The following is a 20,857-nucleotide window of genomic DNA, read 5'->3' as shown; positions in this document are numbered from 1 at the left end:
CAGAGGCCTGAAATGGGTGGGAGGTCCTGCTCCCCCAAGGGGAGCTGGGGGCCTCAAGCCATCCAAATGTGTGGAAGGGAAGGAATGGGGGGACATGGGAGCTTTCTCCGTTTCCACCTCCAGCTTGTGACAGTTCCCCCCTCCCCCCCAAGCTCTATTTTAGGCCCAGGAGAGGTGAGAAGGCAACTTTCTGGGGAGGCACTGACATCAATACCAGGAATGCAGTGACCCCACCCCCTAGCCACCTGCCTCTCCAGACCCAGATGGTGTGTGTGGGGTAGTATGGACGCCTGCATCTGGAGACTTGACTTCTCTCCAGGTCACAGCTGTCAAGGACTGCCAGGGGGCTGCAGGAGCAGTGAGCAGGCTGCCCTCACTGCCCACATCTGTACCTGCTTTCCAGGATCAGAGGGCACATCTGAGCTCTTCCCCCCCTGTCACTCGGCACCCTAGCCACCTGCCCTGCTGGTACCTCCTCCTTGGGGCACCGTAGGCTGCTCCAGTCCTTGTCCCCCTCCACCTTCCTACAGATACTTTCCTTTTCAGGTTCCCAGCTCAGCATACACTGCATGGGTGCAGTCCAGCTGTGCAATGAGGGCCTTCCATCTCCCTCCCCTGCTCCCTTCCACCTGAGGTCAAAGCAGTCACCCAGGTCCAACATGTTGTCTCTAAGGCCTGTGACCAGGATGGTAGGGAGCATGATGCAGGCCCAGGGTTCCAGGTGGGGATCCCTGCACCCACTCCCCCAGTGACTTTGGGTACCACGTTCTCCAAGTGCTGCCCATGAGTTGGGGACAAAATATGGCTGTACTGCACATGCTGGGCATGGGGCTGTCACGTGTTGCAGAACCAGAGGAAGCAGCAGCAGCCAGACCCTTATCCCACTCCCAGGCCCCTTTCAGGACTCCAAGCTCAGAGCAAGGGGAGACTGACAGGCCATGGGCTGGGTGCTGGGCTGGGCTGTGGCAACTGCATTCAGATAGGAAGTTCATCCTTATCCTGCTCTCTCGGATCCCAGCCCTGGGACACCCCTCTGCTCTTCTTTTCTAAATCCACTGGTCCACTCTCCAAACAGCTGCAAGAGCCAGGGCTGGACCAGGATGAAGCAGGCCCCAGGACCCTGGCGTGGGTGCAGGGCTCTGAACCCTTGCACCATCCTGTGCTGCTTTTCCAGGTGCATTAACAAGGAAGTGGAATAGCCGGGCTGCAGTCTGCACACAGAAATGAGTTGTGGATGTGGCAAGTGAAAGGTTGACTCACTGCACCTACTCTAGCAGGTGTCACCCAGGCACTCAGACCCCCTAAATGTGGACAGCCCAGGCACAGGCATTCTCCAAGAGGCCCAGGGACTGGCAATCTCAACGTGCCCTTAGCAGCTTCACCCAGACCCACAGTGGAGAGGAGGACGTGGTTCCAGACACTGCAGAGTTCGGGGGCTGGGAGGCCCTGCACATGTGTGTGCGAGGGGTAATGTGTATTGAGAGTACATGCCAAACACTTGTTAGTTCTTGGGACTTCCCCATGAGGTAGTAGACTACCCTGTAAGGAAAGTGAGGGGTGCCAGTGGATGTGTTCCACCTTGCAGCGCCTAGCTCAAGTTCTGGTTTCAGATCCTGTTTCCTGCCAATATACACCCTACAGGGCAGTGGGCGGGGCAGCAGCTTGGTCCTTGTCACCGATGTGTATGTGCAGCCCTGGTTAGGACTGGAGGGAACCTTGGGAGTCTGGGAGCCAACTTGAGGCCAACAACGAAGTCCTGTGCTGAATGAACAGATGGGAACAAATGAATGGACCAGAGAGTGAGCAGTGTCAGGGGCTATAACCCAGGACCAAAGCAGGCTCGTGAGGACCTGAGGGGAGAGGGCCCTGGTGGGACTCTTCAGGAGGGGGCACGGGCTGGTGGGCGGCCACACTGGGCGTGGACTACAGGCAGCTGCCGTAAGAGCAGGCAGCAAGCTGCTGAGTGGCTGGGCAAGGAGCACAGGAGGGAGGAAGAGGCAGGGAGGGACTGAGTGAGGGCAAAAGGTGGGGAGCAGCAGAGTGGGAAAGAGAAATGCAGAGAAATGTGTAGTAGTATGCTGTGGCAGTCCTCTCCCACCCCCTCCCCTGGGCTCCTAGGGTTCTGAGTCAAGGTCACTGCCCCCTGGTGGCTGTAGGGATGGGGCCCGAACCTAACTTCTGCTACCCAGCACACCGGGGCTCTGGTATCCCGGTTCCCCTCCAATTCAAACCACAGCCTGGACACAGTGTGGGGAAGTGGCCAAGGAACACCACAGCCTCAGGCTTGGCCTGGCAGAGCTGCCCAAGGTCACAGTCCTGGAGGTGGAAGGGCAAGGCCATGGGCTATGGCCACTGGATGTGTGTGTGCTGGGAGTGCTGGGGGTGGGAGATGGGCCTGGAGAGCTGTGAGCCAGCAGCACATGAGCGCACCAAAGGGACCTCACTCGGAGGAGGCTAAACGTGACGGCAGTGGGTGCTGGGGCATCCCCACCCCACCAAAGAGACGCCCCTCACAGGGCACGGGAAGAAGGCCCTGGGAGGGGGTGACTGGCGTGGCCTGGGCAGTGGCCCCATCCTCTGTGCCCCATATTCTGTCCACAGCTGCTGGGCCCTGAGTCCTGCCTGGGGCCACCTGGTGGGCAGATGGAGGACCCAGGCACAGCACTGCAGCCCCATCTCTTTGCTGTTCATTGTTAACAAATTTATTTCCATTTCCTGAACCAAGATGAACTGTGATGTGTGAAAGAACAAGCCAGGCCTGGCCTCTAGGAGGGTGGCACATTTGGCCGCTGTTTTCAAACAACCTGGCCCTCTCCATGGCTGGGCCCCGTCCTTCCCCAGAAAGGAGGAGCTGCAACTGCTTCCGGCAGCTCCAACGTTCAAAGAGACAAACAGGCAGGGAAGGGTGAGAAGAACCACAGCACAAATGGGAATGAAAAAGTGGCCAAAGAATCGATAGCAAACCCATTTCTGTCTCCAGATTAATGGCTCAGCTGCAAGAAATGGGGGGAGGTCCTGGGGGAGGGCAGGGGAGACGCCCAGGCTTGGCAGGAGGCACTGACCCCATCGGCAGCACTGGGTGGGCGGCTGGGCTGAGGCGGCAAAGAGCTGAGGGGGTCCTGGGGGGGCGGGTTCAGGGCAGGCTGTGCTGGGTCTCATTAGGACGGGGTAGGGGGCAAGGTACAGAGTGCCATGTTTGGGAGAGGAGACCACAAGGCCGGGGGGGCCATCTGGTTGGGGGCTGGGCTCTACAGGGAGAGGTAGATACCCTGGAGGGGCCTCTGGCTGCTGCACCTGCCTCTTTGTGGGCCCGGCCAGGAAGGCAGCCTGGTTTCTGCCTTCTGGCTGGTCAGGCCCGCTGGAGGCGGCTGTGAGCTCAAGACCACAGCCGGAAGCAGAGACAGTAGAGGGCAGCCCCAAACTGGATAGACAGGAGAAGATGGCCAGCTCCCTGTGCGGTGGGGCTCTGCTCCTCTAGCTGACCTGATTAGTCCAGGGTGGGTGTCCCAAGCAGAGGGACACCCTGGATGTGAAGCACCTCTGCCTGCAGCTGTGTGGCTTGTGAGAAGTGGTCCCTGGGGACTCAGAGGAGTAGCTCCGGGCCAGCGCTAGGCTGAGGCCCGGGTTGGGGGACGGGCAGACAGGGCACCTGCAGAGGTGGGGAGGCCCAGAGCCACCGGGAGCAGCTGGCTCCAGCACTGGCTGGCAGAGCCTGGGGGATGGAAGAAGCTGGGGCCTCGGCAGGGCCTCTTGGGGTTTGTGGGTCAACAGTTGACAGCTGGCACGGCACTGGTGGGCAGCTGGAGTGCTGGTCAGCCTGCTGGGACACCGGGAGTGAAGCTGCTGATTCTGGGGGCCGGCCTCCCCCGGGCCAGGGTGGTTGCGCAGCCCAGCTCTCTGCCGGGCTGTCCACAGGCTGCCAGGGAAAGGAGTCTGGGATGGAGAGGCAGCTCTGTGGGTGGCTTGTGGGCAGGAGGGAGGCTGAGGGCCTGAACCCCTGGCCTGGGGGAGGAAGGGGAAAGTGACTACCGCAGGGGCTAGGGGTTCGTGGGACAAAGAATGAGGCCTGTGGCCAGCATGTTCCAGGTCTCTTCCCAGCACTGCCACTGGGGAACTGCACCTTGCGCTTGTGACCCACAGGGGCCGAGTCTGAGCCAGAGGAAAGGTCTGTGACAGCAGAGGCGGTCCAGGGGCACTGGCAGGTGGTATTCTGGGTGGCTGGGCTCCCTGGAGTGTCCATGAGTGAGCCCCCTGGCTCTTGACAGCGTGCTCCTGGTTCTGTTGCCTCATCGGTCCCTACAGATGCAGCTGGTGTGGGCATGTTGCTCATCAAGTCATCCTGCTGTGATGTGCCTGGGGCCTGCAGGGGGTTGCTCTTCATCTCTGGTGGTGCTACCCTGGGGTGGGAGGGCTGGCTGTGGGGCAAAGCCTTGGCACAGACAGGGTCAGCGTCAGGAGCTGGGTCACTTGACTGCCTGTGGGAACAGGAACATGCAGTGAACTGCAATACACAGCTCTGGGGGAAGCGGCAAGCTGGGGAGCAATCTAGGCCAGGGCCAAGGGCACCTGTGGGGCCACTCTGACAGGCGCACTCTGAGGCTGACCCTGTGGTGGTAACCAGAGGTTTTCACAGAGGAGGCTGTGTCCACCCTCTGCTGGCTGTCCAAGCCCAGCATCATGGTGCAGCTACAGCTAGGAGCGCCCCAGAGGGGCCAGCCTTGGTGGTCCCTGAATCCCATCAGACCTCCTGCTCAGCTCCCTCATCCAGGGCACCAGGAGCCACGCCCACTGACCCTTCCACCTCAGCATCTGAGCAGGAAGAAGCAAGGGAGCCTGGTCCATGAGCTGAAGCCACTAAGGGAGGCATTGGGTGAGGGGAGGGAGAGGGGGAGGAAGGAACAGAGTGTCACAGCTGGGTCCCTGCTGCTGCCAACTTGAGGCTTTTCCTTCCAGTGAGGGTTACAGGGGTGTGGGGACTCACCTGGGCAGGCCAGCCTGCAAGGGGACATCTGCCAGGCTGTGGCTGAGCTGGGCAATGAGCTTGTCCACCTCTGCATAGGGACGAGCTTCCAGGGCAAAGCCCTGGTGCTGGGCACTCTGCAGGTGCTGCCAGGGGAGAAGAGGCATGGCACGTTAGGCTGTCATCTGGGCCAGCCTGGAGCACGGCCACCTCAGACTGGGTGGGAGGTTGGTCCTTTGGTGGGTCAGGGCTTACCACGTGGAGCTCGTGGAAGGCCTCCTGGCAGCACTCACAGTACCCCTTCTTCCTCCGGGGCACGGTGCGAGCTGCCGACCGCAGACTGGGGTCTCTGGGCTGGTGTTCTCTGGGGAGAGGACAAGGCCGAGAGGTCACAGCTGGGCCTAGAGCCATGGCCAGCACTGGTACCCAATCAGGAGGGCAGCCTGGCCCACCTTCACCCCTTCTCAAACTGCAGGGAAGATTAGTGCAGATAGCAGTGGTGACAGGGACAAGGAGCTCCAGTTCTGTCCCTCCCCAGTCCTGCCTCCCTCTGCCTGCACGCTGGAAGGGGAAGGACCCAGCAGTGGCCCTCCTTGGCCCCCTGTGCTGGCCCCTCTCCATTGGTGTGGCCTGGCTCTGCCTTCCCTCACAGCTCCTCCTGCTCCTGATGCTGCTGCAGGGCTGTCCTGGCAAGCTCCACGAGCCCACCTTTCCAATGGGACATGACTCTGAAGAGCATGTGGAGGGGTTCATGGACTCAACCAGATGCAACTGGTTTAAGTGGAAGCGCAGCAAAGCCTTCTTACAAATCAGTGAGGGAGTCAGCAGTGATACGCAGGAGGGAGCCAGGGCCTGGGCAAGCTAGATGCACAGAGGTTCCACCTCATGCACAGCAGACCTGACATCACTCTGGGACACAACATCTAGACTACAGCCCGGTCAAGGCCAACATGCTCAGCAGCACGGGTGTCAGGTGCGGGGATGGAGAGCAGTGTGGGATAAGGGCACCTCAGCCCCACTTATCAGCCTTGTAATGTGGGTACCCCGTACTCACACTTCCACCTGCAAATGGAAGTCCCACCCCCACTGCTCATCCAGGCACCTCCCCACCTCCCAGTCACAGATCTGTCACAAGGAATAGAGTAAACCCACTGGTGGAATACTCTTGACACCATCAGAAGGAGCCAGGATGCCTGCTAGGTTGGCAGGGAAGAACGTTAAGATGTCTCAGGGGCATACAGTGAGTGCCAGCCCAGCACAGCCCACACTCTTCCTCCACAGGGAGGAGGAACCGTGGAGGATACCCAGCACCTCTGTGTGTACCGAATGCCTCTAGGGCCAGATCCAGGACCGCAGGCTGGGATGTGGGAGTGGGGGAAGTTTTTGCTTCCCAACTCTGGAATCCAGAACCAAAACATACATCATGTTTTCCACATGCTCCTGGAGCCCGGAGGGCCCAGATAAGCTAGCCCCATTACTGGTTCCTCACCCATGAGCCAAAGTGTCCCTGCCTCGCCAGGGAAGTTGTCTGGGGTCACCCTGCAGCCGGCTCTCTGTGGGATCCCGCATGCCTGGGCCCATGGGACTCAGCCTCACTCCTTCTCTCTGCACTCCTTTCCAACTCCCGCCACAACCCTTTCTTCTTGCATCCTGGTGGTACTGTGAGTACCTCCTCTCTCTGCTGCTGGGTGTCACAGGTAGCTGCTCAGGCCCCAGCTGACTGCTGGTCCACGGCTACGTTGGCGCAGGCCCCCTTGGCAGCAGGCCTTTGGCCTGGAATCAGCCCTGGGCACTTGGAAGGACCAGACCTACCTGGGTCGGTGCAAGCTGCCAGGCGTCCATGGGGCCTCAAAAGGGCTTGCGTCTTTGGGTCCCAGAAAAGAAATTTCAGGAAAGGATTTAAACTGGTGGTGGCAAGGACGAAACTTCCTGAAACACAGAAAACCTCCACTTGGACTACAGGGCACAGGGTCAGCCAGCACCCTAGGAACGGTGTACCTGCCTGCCCTGGTACCTCGGTCCCCTATGGCTGTGCTCTGCGCAGGGAGATAGCACCTCTGTTTGCTCTCCAGGGGGAAGGGGAAGCTGGGGACCCCCGGGACTCACCCAGGGGTGCAAGTCTGACTCAGTGACCGAGGCCAGAGCAGAGGTCCCCGCTCCAGACAGTGTACCCTCCCATTGTCTCCTGACCTCCAGGAACCTCAAGTCCCTAGCTGGGCAGAATCTGAATGGGGGTGTGTTTCCTCTTCTACCCAGGACACCATTTTGGCATTGTGAATGGAGGCAAGAGACACACAAGTTCCAGACAGTTGGGCTGGCACTGTGGTGTAGTGGGTTAAGTGGCTTCCTATGGTGCTGGCATTTCCCATATGGGAGCTGGTTTGAATCCTACCTGCTCCACTTCCAATGCAGCTCCCTGCTCAGATGGCCCAAATGGTTGGGCCTCTGCACCCACGAGGGAGACCTGGCTTCTGGCTTCATCCTGGTACAGCCCTAGCTGTTGGAGCCATTTATGAAGTAGACCAATGCAGAGAGGTTCTCTTTTCTCTTTTCTTTGTGACTCTGCCTCTCCAATAAATAAATCTTTTTTTTTTAAAGGAGATTTATTTATTTTTATTGCAAAGTCAGATATACAGAAAGGAGGAGAGACACAGAGAAGATCCTCCGTCTGATGATTCACTCCCCAAATGAGTGCAACGACCGGTGCTGTGTCGATTCAAAGCCAGGAGCCACGAACCTCCTCCAGGTCTGCATGTGGGTGCAGGGTCCCAAGGCTTTGGGCCGTCCTTGACTGCTTTCTCAGGCCACAAGCAGGGAGCTGGATGGGAAGTGGAGCTGCTGGGATTAGAACCGGTGCCCATATGGAATCCTGGTGTGTTTTAGGCAAGGAGTTAAGCCACTAGGCCACTGCGCTGGGCCCCAATAAATAAATCTTAAAAAGGAAAAATAAGTCCTGGATAGCAGCACATGGAGAGTGCTGCCCTGGCTGGCTGCCTCCAGTTGCTTGCACTCAAGAGACGTCCAGAGCCAGCACAGATCGTGTCTGCTCAGCAAAGCTACTGACGGGTGCTGCTTGCACTCTGGGGTGCGGAGGGCAGCCTCGGGCTCCAGGGGCTCCTGTATTCAGGAGCGAGTGGACAGCCGAGTCCCACTGACTGAACCCTTAGGGAAAAGGCGGTACCCTTCACAAGCCTGGTGTCCTCTTTCTTTCTGCCAGTCACATTTTTGTTCTTTAGGAGGCTTGTCATGCTAAGGGCTTCAAAGAGCAGCTCACTTCATAGGAAGGCATGGATACACAGCTGTGGTCTCAGCTGCCACTCCCGCTGACCGAGGCCTCTGGGCTGATGGCCAAGCCCTCAGCAGCCTCCCCTGCCCTGTCCCTTACTGCTGGGCCACCAAAGTCAACTTGGTGTGAGCAGTTGTGCGCAGGGGGGAGCCAGGCCAGGGGCAGGACAGCCCCTTCCTGAGGAACACAGAAAGTCCTTTTCCTTTCTAGGAACTTCTATTCTGAGCTAACTACAGACTTAGTGGACTTCCAAGCTAGTGCGTACCCAGGTGGCTGCTCCCAGGTCTGCAGGCTGATACCCCACGTGACCTCTTGCTCTAGGCAAGCAGGGGGACAGAGGGCCGAGGAGAAACGCCCATGCAGTTGGGATCCCCGGCCCCTCGCCCTGGAGGCTGGACATGAGCCCCTCTGACCTCAGTTTTCCCCACAGGAAGAGGGTGGCCTCTCCTGCTCCTGTCACCCAGGCCTGTCACAAGTGAGCATGCACCAGCAAAGCACTTCCTAAAGTGAAGCATAAAAGCCATGAGAAGGGATTCCCCATGGCCACCCGGTATTTTCATGGTAGCTATGATGACGAACTGAACAGTGCTGGCGCTGAGCTGTCAGAGGGAGGCAGCTGCGAGGAGACATGCCCCAATGGGCTCACGAAAGCAGCGTTCACACAGGACTCTGCTTGACCCACCGGCAGCAGGGGTGCCTAGGGCGCCTGCCCCACCAGCCCCCCAGGTTTCTCCTGGTCTTCTCTGGAGAGGATGAAGCACAGGCTGAGTGGGTGAGACACCACCTGGGTCCCTGCCTTCTAAATGGAGCCTGGCTCAGGCCTCCCCTAAGTAGGACACCCAGTCCCATGTTGTGGGCATCTTGGCCATGATCAGTGGGTGAAATAACCTCGCCTTCCTGATAAAATGACTCAGTTCTTAGGAAAAGGTGTAGGGCTGAGGTGTGCTGGGTCCCCAGGATGGCTTGAGTCCTCTGTGCAGCATAGGGGTTGGGGCTGAGGGGTGGAGCTCCCGCCTACCTGCTCACATCTTCGATTTTGAGGAACGGTGCCTTCAGCCTGGCCACTGCAAGGGAACGGCATTCATGTTGGCCACCTGCCCTGCCACCCTCCCGCACAGTACAGGGCACCCCCTTGTGTGGGTCCTGGACATGGGTGGCCCCCATCTGAGTCAGATTCCTCTTTGTGGGTGCTGGGTGTTAGGGAACTCCAATGGCAGGATGACAGAGATCCTCTGGTTCCAAAGGGACCAAGGCAAGCAGGTACCCAGAAAACAAATCCAGCTAATCCCTAATTCCCCTCCCCAACCTGGGGCCGGTCACTAGTGGCCAATGCCCCCTCAAGCAGTAAGAACCCCTACCACCCTCCCTCAGTAACCAGGGTCCCATCTAGGGGGTGGGAAGCCTAACAGTCAAGTCCCCCAGGACTTAATGGACCTAATGGACGGACCTAACAGGGTGTCCCCCAGGGTGGCTCCTGGGCCACCCGAGGCAGCCACCAGAACCCAGGCTGAGCTGCCTTTCCTCCCTGGGCAGCAACTCCTGTTAATCACTTGTCTTGCTAATTAACTGAGCCAGTGATTAAAATCCATTCCCCCACAGACTTCCTGGAATTTGGAGTGTGAGCAAGGTGCCAAGTGACTCCCCTTAGCTCCTGCAGTGCAGGAATAAATGCCACTGAAAGAGCATCTCTGGGAGAGGCACTTGTTCCAGCCCAGGGGAGCCGGCACCCATCAATCTGTCCGCTTGTCAGTTCTGGTGAGCTTGGCATTTCTGCCAACAGAGACAGCTGTCAAACTGCCCACCCCAAACTGCTCCTGAGTCACAGAAAGAGGATCCACACTTCACTCAATGCCCAGGGACAGCCAGGAGACAAGGGTACCAAGGCCACGCCCGGTGGGTGTCCTGGCTCGCTCAGGAAACACCCTGCTCACCCCAGAGAGCTGAGGCCTGGGCTCTAAAAACCCGAGGGGGTGATGCAGCCTGGGCTCGCTTCCTGCCGCAAAAAAGTGAGCAGATGCCGCCACAGAGGGAGCCGTGGGGAGGTGTTTTTGGAGGGAGGGACTGCAATTAGAGGAGGCATGGTTACCACACTGACCTTTCCGTGTTCTTGTCTCTGCTGCTGGACGCGTTCCCTAAATGGAAAAGGAAAATAGGTTAGGGCCGTGAGGGAGCCACGGGGGTCAGGGAACTGGGCCTGGCGGGCCAACACGCTGCAAACCTGTCCCACTTTGTTTCCTGTGGTCTCTGGGCCTGAGCCGGAGCCGATCTGACCTCACTGGCTCCCCTGCTCCTGGGGGTCAGAGCGACGGGAGAGCTTGTGTGTGAACCTCCACAGCAGAGGGGATGCAGGACGGAACTAGGAGAAAGCTCAGGAACAGGAGGACCTGGAGGGCGAGGGGTGTCCATCGACCTCACAGCACAGGGGACAACTCAGCCTGCAGGAGACTGGCCCCCAGGGATGCTCACTGCACAGCAGCTGTCAGTCTGCAGGCCACGACTGTTCCAGTCACCTCATAAGACCAAGGTGAAGGCCATGCCATCTGCTCTCCTGTGCTCATTCCTGTGTCCCTCCTTTCTGTGGGTCAAAACCACATTTTGTTTCCTTTTTCACTTTTTTTTTTCGAAAAAAAAAAATTATCTGTTTAGTTCTTGTTTCATTTTGAAGAGTGAGACAGGAAGAAACCAGGAGCCCGGAGCCTGGAGCTTCCTCTGGGTCTCCCAAGTACTTGGGCTGTTATCTGTTGCCTCCCAGGGTGCACAACAGCAGGAAGCTGGACTAGAAGCCGAGCAGCTGGAACTTGAACCAGGCGCTCTGATTTGGTGTCAGGGCTCCATGTGGGGATCTAGGCCACTGCACTGACTGAAGTCAAGCTCGTGCTGGAGATGAAGGGCTGGGTGTTGGGCACAGCAGTGGAGAAGCTGTTCGAGATGCCAGTGTCCCATGCTGGAGGGCCTGGGTTCTAGTCCTCCCTCCACTCCGTAGCCCAGCCTCCTGCTCATGTGCCTCCTGGGAGGCAGCAGGTGATGGCTTAAGTACCTGAGTCCCTGCCGCACAGGTGGGAGCCCTGATTTGAATATTTAGCTCCTGGCTTTGGCCTAGCTCAGCCTTAGCTGTGGTAGCCATCTGGAGATATACTAATGGGTGGGAGATCTCTATGTCTACCTCTCAAACAGAATAAACTAAAAAAAGTGGGAGTGGATGAGAGGCTCAGCAGCTGGGGCAGTGTGGCTGTCTGGCACATGGATACAGGGAGGCCCTGGAGCCTCCTCCAGCACACAGTTGCAGGGAGCAGAGCTGGATAAGCCTCCTTCAACCCCCTCCCACCAACACAGCAGGTCACAGTCAAAGCTCCTACCAATACTCCCAAGTGGCCACCAAAGAGATGACTCAGTTGAAGGAGTTGGGGTGGGGAGGGGTTCTGCTGCCTTTAAACTCTTGCCAATTTTGAATATGGGTCTAGCACAGCTGATGCTCTGCCCAATCCGGCTGTGCTTTGCAGCCACTGCGAGGCCTGCCTGGTCCTGGGTACTAGTCCTGCATGGTCAGTCCTTCCTCAAGACATGGGCTGGGACAAGGACACCACAGCTTGGCACTGCTGGGCTCTCCTGCTGCAGTGTACACAGCTCTACATCCAGCTAAGAGGAGGCTCGGCACAAGGATTTGGAAGGTGGCAGCTATCTCAAAGCTCAACACCTCCTCTCCTTCTGCCCCTGCCACCTGCAGGCTCACCCCTAAGCCTGGAGCCGTGCTCAGAAGAGTGGCCGTGGGCATTCATGAAAGATTTCTAGGACAGGACTTCCCACAGGCTGCAGAGCCTGCTGCATGGATTGCCTCAGCGGGTGCGTGCTCAGCTGTGCACAGGTGGAAGTAAAGAATCGCGAGGCTCCCCTCCACCTGAGACTTGGGATGGCCAGGAAGAGGGAGGTGGGAGCTTCAGGTTTCATAAATAACTGCCATGGCGACGGGTCAGCGGCACCACATACCTCCGGCTTGCTGGGTTCCTGCTTCTTCACACTCAAAGACCCAAGAGACAGCTGCTGCACGTGCACCATCATGTCTACGGAGAGACAGGCAGGCTGTGGCCACTGCTCAGGACCGAATGCTTCTCCAGGCCAAGCAGCCCAACTGCCCGGCTGGCCTGCCACCTCCTGGCAACACAGGGAAGGGCTGGGTCCTGGCCCCTGCCCTGTGCGCTCAGGAACCTTCCTTTGGAGGTAATTTAATTTGTAAGAGGCAACACCTCTGGGGACACCAAGGAACCATCGAAGAGCTACTTCTGGGGGATGGTCAACCAAAGCAGCTACTCAGACATATCCTGGTATGCAAGGCCAGCAGGGGCTATCCCTGCTGGAGCTTCTCTGACCCCCAGGAATGCAGGAAGTAGGACCACATCAGAAAGGGTTGTTTTCCCAGTGAGATGGAGCCCCTCCACCCACAGCCAAGAATAAGAGGTTTCCCCAAGTAACCTCTCACACCCCCTGGAAGACACTGACAAAGGGAGAGGTATCATCCCATTTAGCCAGGGCAGCTCTCCCATGTGGAGCTACCCTAAGGTGGCTCAGAGGAAACCGACTCAGAGAGCAGCAAGGGCGACAGCAGTTCCTGCAGGCTTACTCAGTACACTTCAGTGCCTCAGGGGACGGCCTGTAAGCAAGCTGCTCATAGCGTGAGGTGACAGAGAAGAGAGGACAGTGTTTGCAGTTATGCCAAGCTTGGTGGATCAGGGGCCATAGCACTTCTGCTGGTGAGACCAGGGCCAGCTCACCTCACGCCTCGGAGTCAAAGTGGTGACTGCCAGCACAGTGTGCCTGGCTGGGTGGTGGGCCTGCTTCCCCATATCTATGCTAGGGCTATCACCTCAGCCGGGGAGGCGTGCTATCACCATCACTACTGCTACAGTTTGTTTCTGGCACCTGCAGGAGGCCCAGGCCGCAGTCCACGCTCTCTGCTGTCACTGTTTCTCCCAGCCCTTCCACGTCCACAAAGTGGTGTGGTAACTGAGTATTTCTGGCTCCCAGCTGCTTCGAGCTCACATAGCCTTGAACCCTCAATCAGCTGACATTTGCAGCCCAGAGCGGCCGCGCCCCCCCACCAGGGCCCGGGGTGGGGGGAGGAAGCAGTACCATCCACATGCAGGACCCTCACTCCCCAGAAACGGGCGTTATTCAGGAGGCTGCTGCTGCTCCCACTGCCGCCTCCGCTGCTGCTCCCCTGAAATGACAGAGCAGGTGAGAGCCCGAGACGCCCGCAGCCCGAACAAGACACAGTCAGGTCAGAACCACACGGGGAGCCCTGGTCATCTGTGCAAGTGACCGTGGGGTTGCTGGCTGGCAAAGAACATGAAGCCTGGAGTCCAGCCTGTGCCCAGGAACACACATCCTGCGCTGCACACGGGCTGGCCCCAACAGCAGGGGACCGGCTGCTGCTCTGTGTGACCTAGAACACGGGCTTCTAGAAGATCTGCCAGGAGGGCCTCCGTGGAGAGTGCTCTGCATGCAGCAGGTACACAGCAAGCACCAGTGATGTCATCGGGAGCACAGAGCAGGCAGTTGCTGGCTGCAGAGATCTCAGCGGCTGGCTCCATTCGCCTGGGCCGCTTGCTCCTTGCAGCCGTGGGACCCACCCTCACATCACAGCTCCCCTTGCACACATTCACCTCCACTCTTCCTGCTGCGCCTTACCCAGGTAACCAGCTACTGACAGCCGAGGTGTCAAGACTGGCTAACGTGTACAGTGGCTGTATCCTGCCACATCCTCCAAGGTTCTCTTGGCAGGCTCTTGAGCGGAGCCGCCTCTGGCTCTGACATACTCTAGGTGACTTGGGGCCCACAAATTTCTCTGAGCTGCCCCCACTCCCCCACCTCTAAGAAGAGACGAAGAAGGGAATGAAGGCACAAGATTTGGCATCACGCCTGAGTTCTGTGCGAGGCTTCAGCAGAAGTGCGAAAAGAGCCTAAACCCCTCCGTGCAGGCGACAGGCCCTTCCACTGCCATCTGGCCCAGCTCACCTGGTTTCTGATGGCCTTCTGCAGCAGTTCCTTCCCTCGGCTCATGGGCACCTGCCAGGGAGATAACAGCCATAGGGTGTGCTATGTGGACCACAGCATGGGCCCAAGTAGGTGTTTACACCTGAGCTGGTGCAGGTGTCAAGGGGCCATGTTCCTCAGAGAGCTAGGAGCAGAGCGGGCTGACAATCAGAAGCTTGCTCTTAAAAAAAAAAAAAAAATTTGTTGGATTGAAAATGGAGCACCTGGGACTTGAACTGGTGTCCACATGGGATGCTGATGCCACAGGTGGCGGCTTTACCCACTACGTCATAGTATCAGCCTCTCAAATCCTCTTTCTCCGTGCCCCTCAAATCCTCTTTTTTAAAAGCCAGCATTCTCAAGTAGTTAATGGCAGCCCTTGTTTCAGTTTAGAAAATGTTTTCTTTGTTCTTTGAAAGCTTGTGCCTCATCATGACGTTAACAGTGGACGCTCATGGACATTGTTTTTAAAGACTTTCTTTTTTTCAAAGGTAGACGGCGAGACAGAGATTTCCATCTAGCGGTTTGTTTTCCAAGTGCTGCAGCAGGCAGGTCTGGGCCAGGCCAAAGCCAGGAGCTCAGGACTCCACTAGGGTCTCCCAGCTGGGTAGCAGGGACCCAAGCACTTGCTGCTGCTCTCCTAGGCTCATTATTGGGAGCTTGCCCGGAAGCAGTGGAGCTGGAACTGGCACAGGTGCTCCAATGTGGGAGATGCTGGTACTGCACACAGTAGCTTAATCTGCAGCACTGCAACACTAGCCTCCACAGATGCCTATTTTAATATTAGCCTAAGTTAAGCAAATGCAAGTCTGAGGAAGAAGTTCCACTGTGTTCTGGTGGAAGGCATGACATATGTATGTCCAAACTGGCCTTCACACACAGGAGCAAGGGAGGCTGCCCAGGCCATGTCAGTACCACCAAGCGCTCTCTGGTGGGAAAGACTCTCTTTTTGCTTCTGAACTTCTGATTCTGGAGTCCCCAAAAAGAGTGACATACACAGGGCTGGCACCATGGCACAGTAAGCTAAGCCTGTGCCCACGGCACTGACATCCTACATGGGTACCGGTTTAGGTCCCAGCTTCTCCACTTCCTATGCAGCTCCCTGCTTATGGACTGGGAAAGCAGTGGAGGATGGTCCAAGGCCTTGGGGCTCTGCATCTCTCTCTGTAAATGTGCTTGTCCAATAAAAACAAATCTTAAAAAAGAGTGATGGGATGGCAGGGATGTGTTATTGAGTGGCTGAATCCTGAAGTCAAATGGGATTAAGGCCAGGTACACAGAGAGGCCAGATGGCCTGAAAGGGCTCCCAGTGCCCACGTCTCTGGTGCAAACAGACGCTTCTTCCACAGGGTGTTGGGGGTCCTCACCGAGTCCGTGGGCACCTGTGCAGGCCGGCTGTGGCTGCCCCGTGCATCGACGCTGGGTGGTATCTCCACTCCAACCTCTCCAGGGCTCAGGCAGACTTTGAGGCTGCTCCCACTGCTCTCTGCCTTCGCTTCTCTGCGGCTGGACACGATGTAGCTCACTTCTTTGCTCAGAAAACTCTCAATTACCTGAAACCAGATCACAGAGGTAGCTGACAACAAAACGGCAGATGCAGAAATGTCAATACTGAGAGGCTGGGAAAGGAAATCTTGGCTGCCACAAGGCTCAAAATCAATGTCTTTAAATAGACCCACTGCGGCTCCGTACCCAGCTCCCCGGAAATCCTCACAGTGAAACTAGGCACTGCCGCCCCTGAACCTGTGTGGCAGGCTCAGCCGAGCCCTGTGCCCACTCCAGCCTGCACACAGGACTGCCAAGGGGCCCGGCAGGGTTCACAGGAGCACGGTAAAGCCAGGATTTCCCTGTTGAGTTCCATACACAACACTTGCAGTCCTGATCCCAAAAAAGAGGCAAGAAAATACCACCAGCAGGAGCTACGTCACACCTGTTCACCCTGTCAGATGGAGTCCCTCACGACACTGAGAGGGTCTGACACAACTGCACATCCGGACAGCCCACCACAGCACCAAGACTAACAAGGACACTTGCCTCAGGCATGTAGGGATTGGAGACGGGCGTGAGCCAGACGGAGCTGGCAAATGCTTTTATCGGCCCACCCTCTGGGGAGGAAATCCTGTCTCCACAGGTGTGAGTTTCCGGTGGCTCCTCAGCACAGTGTCATCACACAAGGAGCTGGGAGAGGATGCTCACAGCTGCTTCTGATTTGTTTTAAAGTAATATACGGCCCCTTTCTGTCTCTCCTTCTCTTTGTAAATCTGGGAAATCCAAGGAAAAAACATATATTTTTATTAGAAATGTAGAGTTAAGTGGGGAAGATAGGAAAGCGGGAAGAGAGAGAGAGACAGATCTTTCATGCACTAGTTCATCCCCAAATGGCTGCAATTGTCAGGGCTGAGCCAGGCTAATGCCAGCAAAGAGCTTCTGGGTCTCTCACGTGGGTACAGTGGGCCACACACCACTGCTTTCCCAGGCTCATTAACAGAAAGCTACACTGCAAGTGCAGCAGCTGGGAGACAGATCGCAGGCAGTGGCTTAGCTCCTCAGCAGGCACCTGGCAGCTCTAACACAACCTACCACCCAGGAGCCAGACATCCTCCTCTGAGGTTCCAGAATTAGATAGATGTTCATCTGCTGGTGTCCCCATATTCATGAGGGTCCAAAAGCAGCAAGAGTTCACATGTACCACCAACAGATGAGAAGAAGACAAACAAAATGTGATATACACATGCAATGAATGCAATGAAATAATACTTAGCTACAAAACGGAATGGGTCCAAAGATATGCTACAATATGCACGAACCTTGGAAAGAGCATGTTAAGCGGAGTATGTCTGCCACAGAAAAACACACTGGTGCTTTCACTGACAGCAAGTTTTAAGAACAGGCAAGGTAAGAAGTAGGAAGTAGAACAGAGGTCATGGAGCATGGGGAGAGAGGAGAGGGGTGTTATTACACGACGGCTGTGGAGTTTATATTTGGGATGATTAGAAAACTTGGAAATAGTGGCGACAGGTACACCACAATGGAAGGACAACAATTAAAGACTTATATTTTTCTTTGAAGGTCAGATTTACAGAGAGGGCAGACAGAAAGATCTGTCCTCTGGTTCACTCCGCAAGAGGCCGCAACTGTCAGAGCTGAGCTGAGTTGAGCCAAAGCTAGGAGCCTCTTCTGGGTCTCCCACATGGGTGCAGGGTCACAAGGCCTTGGGCCGTCCTCAACTGCTTTCCCAGGCCATAGGCAGGGAGCTGGATGGGAAGTGGAGCTGCTGGGATATGAATCAGTGCCCATATAGGATCCTGGCATGTGCAAGGTGAGGACATTAGCCAGTAGGCTACCATGCTGGATAAAGAAGGATGATAACTAATGCCAAGGAAACACACACTTAAAAATAGTTCAAATGGAATATTTCATGTCAACAGTTAATTTTTAAATTATCTGAAATGCAGAGATAGCGACAGAGAGCCCTTTCAGCTATTGCTTCACTGCCCACATGCTCACCAACAGCTGAGGCTGGACCAGGCTGAAACAAGGAATCAGGAGTCCTTATGAGTCTCCCGTGCAGGTGGCAGAGGCCACCCACCTGAGCTGGTGCAGTGAGGCATCAGCAGGAAGCTGGAACCAGGACTCAGCCTACTGACACAGGATGGGAGCATCCCAACCAATGGTCTGACCACTATGTGTATACTTTCTATTCAAGGTTGCTAGAAATCAGAAATACCCTACAAGTCAAGACAACCGATAAAATCAATTATCCACTCAGGATACTCTATTTTCATTATGAACAATGCATATAAAGGGCAAGAAAGAAAGGGAAATGCTAATGCTTAAAGGTTATGGGTTATGGGTTAAAAATTGGAAATTGGGGCCGATGTGATGGCCTAGCAGCTAAAGTCCTTGCCTTGCACACACCGGGATCCCATATGGGCACCAGCTAGTGTCCTGGTGACTCTGCTTCCCATCCAGCTCCCTGTTTATAGTCTGACAAGCAGTCGAGGACAGCCCAAGGCCTTGAAACCCTGCACCCACATGGAAGACCTGGAAGAAGCTTCTGGCTCCTGGCTTTGGATCAGTTCACCTCCAGCCACTGGGGCCACCTGGGGAGTGAACCATCAGAGGAAGATCTTCCTCTGTATGTGTCTCTCTCTCTGTATATCTGACTATCCAATTAAAAAAAAGAGAGAGAGAAAAAAGGAAGAAAGAAAGATGGTAATTAAAAATACATTCACTGCGCCAGGTGCAAAAGCTTAGTGGCTAAAGCTCTCACAATGTACACACCAAAATCCCCTATGAGCACCAGTTCATATCCTGGCTGCTCCACTTCCCATCCAGCTCCCCGCCTGTGGCCTGGGAAAGCAGTGGAGGACGGCCCAAAGCCTTGGGACCCTGCCCCTATGTGAGAGACCTGGAAGAATCTCCTGGATCCTAGCTTCAGTTCGGCTTAGATCTAGCTGTTATGGCCACTTGGGAAGTGAACCACTGATGGAAGATCTTCTCTGTCTTTCCTTCTCTTTGTAAATCTGATTTTCCACAAAATAAATAAATTAAAAAAAAAAAAAGAACAGAACAGAAAGAAAAAAAAATACATTCACAGCCTGGCGCAATGGCCTAGTGGCTGTATCCTTGCCTTGCATGTGCCAGGATCCCATACGGGCACTGGTTTGTATCCTGGCTGTTCCACTTCCCATCCAGCTCCCTGCTTGTGGCCTGGGAAAGCAGTGGAGGATGGCCCAAAGCCTTGGGACCCTGCACCCATATAGGGGATGTGGAAGAAGCTTCTGGCTTCAGATCGGCTCAGCTCTGGCCACTGCCATCACTTGGGGAGTGAACCAGCAGAAGATTTTTCTCTTTGTCTCTCCTTCTCTCTGTATATCTGTCTTTCCAACAAAAATAAATAAATCTAAAAATAAAACAAAATAAAATGCATTCACAGAGCAGGCACTGTGGTGCAGCCTGTCGCAGTGATGCCCTGAGATGCCCATATTGTATCCTGTAGTGCCTGGGATTGAGCACTGTCTCCAGGTCTGATCCAGCTGCCTGTCAATGCATCTGAAAAACAGTAGATGATGGCCCAGGACCCAGATCAAACCAACTTCTGGCTCCTGGCTTTGGCCTGGCCCGGCCCCAGCATCTGTGGGTATTTGTTGGGTGAACCAGCAGAAGAAAGATTTTTCTCTCCTTTCTCTCTGCCTTAAAAAAAAAAGTAGCCTAGTGGTTAAAGTCCTCACCTTGCATCCGCCAGGATCCTATATGGGTGCTAGTTTATATTTCAGCTGCCCCACTTCCCATCCAGCTCCCTGCCTGTGGCCTGGGAAAGCAGTCGAGGATGGTCCAAAACTGGGATCCTGCACCCCTGTGGAAGACCCAGAAGAGGCTCCTAGCTTTGGCTCAACTCAGCTCAGCTCTGACAGTTGCGGCCTCTTGCGGAGTGAACCATCGGACAGAAGATCTTCCTCTCTGTCTCTTCTCCTCTCTGTGTATCTGACTTTCCAAATAAAAATAAATCTTTTTAAAAAAAGGCATACACTTTGTTTCTTCGGACAGTGTTGTGACCTTGGAAGCCACAGGGACAGTCCCTCTCCAGCTCCTGTCCTGTCGCTTGCAAAGGCACACGTTATCACAGGAACAAGCAGGCTACATACCCCACCCAGCTGCTGGATAGCCTCGGTCAGGAACTGAAGAGTCTTGCCAGCAGGTAGGTCCAAGTAGAAAGACTTTCCAGAAAAGGGCTGCCTCCCAGCACGTGGAGAGCTCTTGTGGCATTTTTCTGGACAACTGGAAATTCCTAGCTGAACCCCTGGAAAACAATCACAAAGACAGCAGAGTGAGAAGACTGAGATAAGTCAACCAACCCTCGCTGGCAGTCGGGCTGCGTGCCAGGCCTGGGTACACGGCGATCTGCTAAGCTAGAGCCCTTTCCCTCACACAGTTCAGTGGGCAACTGGAACCCTCACAGTGTACTGGTGGGAACGGGAAACAGCGCGGGAGCCACGAGAGTCTGGTGAATCTCAAAATGCTAACCACAGGATTAACTCACAACTCAGTAATCCTACTCCGAAGCACACAGCCAAGTCAGGGAAAACACGAATTCACCCACACAAACACTCACGCACAGGGTTCCCCAGCAGCCTGCTCTGTATCGGGACCAGGCAGAAACAGTTCACACACGAGCAGGTAAGCACAGGGCAACCTCGCTCCAACAGGGGCGACTATTCGCGCAGCCTGAGAAACGAAGCATGGGCAGAGGCTGTCATGGGATTCTCAGAAACATGCAAAGGGAAGCAGCCCAGCGTGGAAGGCCTGGTGCCATGAGGCTCCAGGGACCTGCTGTGAGACAGACAACAGCACAGCAGGGCAGGCAAGGAGGGAATGACGGTCGACAAGCACCAGGCTTGTTCGGGCTCATGAACATATCCTAAAGTTACAGCTTGGTGTTAGCCGCACAATCTTATAGATTTAAAAAACCATCCAAAGTGCACATTTAATTTTATGGCTTACAAATAAAACAAGCTTAAAAAAAAAAAACCCTCCCCTAAATACATCCTGTGAACTGTGTAACGGTGTAACTCACTGTACAT

General features: G+C 55.7%; 1 protein-coding gene across 1 annotated transcript; it reads right to left on the bottom strand.

The window, feature by feature from the left end:
• Window positions 1-1,809: 1,809 nt before the first annotated feature.
• Window positions 1,810-20,857, bottom strand: DBF4B (DBF4 zinc finger B). Its single transcript, XM_040989207.1, has 14 exons — window positions 20,851-20,857; window positions 19,922-20,076; window positions 15,641-15,826; window positions 14,256-14,306; window positions 13,371-13,458; window positions 12,231-12,304; window positions 10,342-10,378; window positions 9,265-9,310; window positions 6,773-6,889; window positions 5,216-5,324; window positions 4,982-5,106; window positions 4,593-4,692; window positions 2,232-2,343; window positions 1,810-1,850 (listed from the first exon to the last, which is right to left on the bottom strand). The coding sequence occupies exons 1-14, from the start codon at window positions 20,855-20,857 to the stop codon at window positions 1,810-1,812; spliced, it is 1,248 nt and encodes a 415-aa protein (XP_040845141.1).

This window comes from Ochotona curzoniae, unplaced genomic scaffold, assembly GCF_017591425.1.
Source record: "Ochotona curzoniae isolate NIBS_2020 unplaced genomic scaffold, NIBS_Ocur_1.0 contig_520, whole genome shotgun sequence".
NCBI classification, from domain to species: Eukaryota; Metazoa; Chordata; class Mammalia; order Lagomorpha; family Ochotonidae; genus Ochotona; species Ochotona curzoniae.
Note: the sequence above shows the minus strand (reverse complement) of the source record. Positions and strands in the feature narration are given on the sequence as shown.

Excerpts from the sequence above, each read along its gene's own strand:
- DBF4B (XM_040989207.1), bottom strand. Across the intron at positions 13,459-14,255 it reads AGAAGGCCATCAGAAACCAG|GGGAGCAGCAGCGGAGGCGG; the intron begins GTGAGCTGGGCC and ends CTGTCATTTCAG. Across the intron at positions 5,325-6,772 it reads GGCAGCTTGCACCGACCCAG|AGAACACCAGCCCAGAGACC; the intron begins GTAGGTCTGGTC and ends TCCTCTCCCCAG.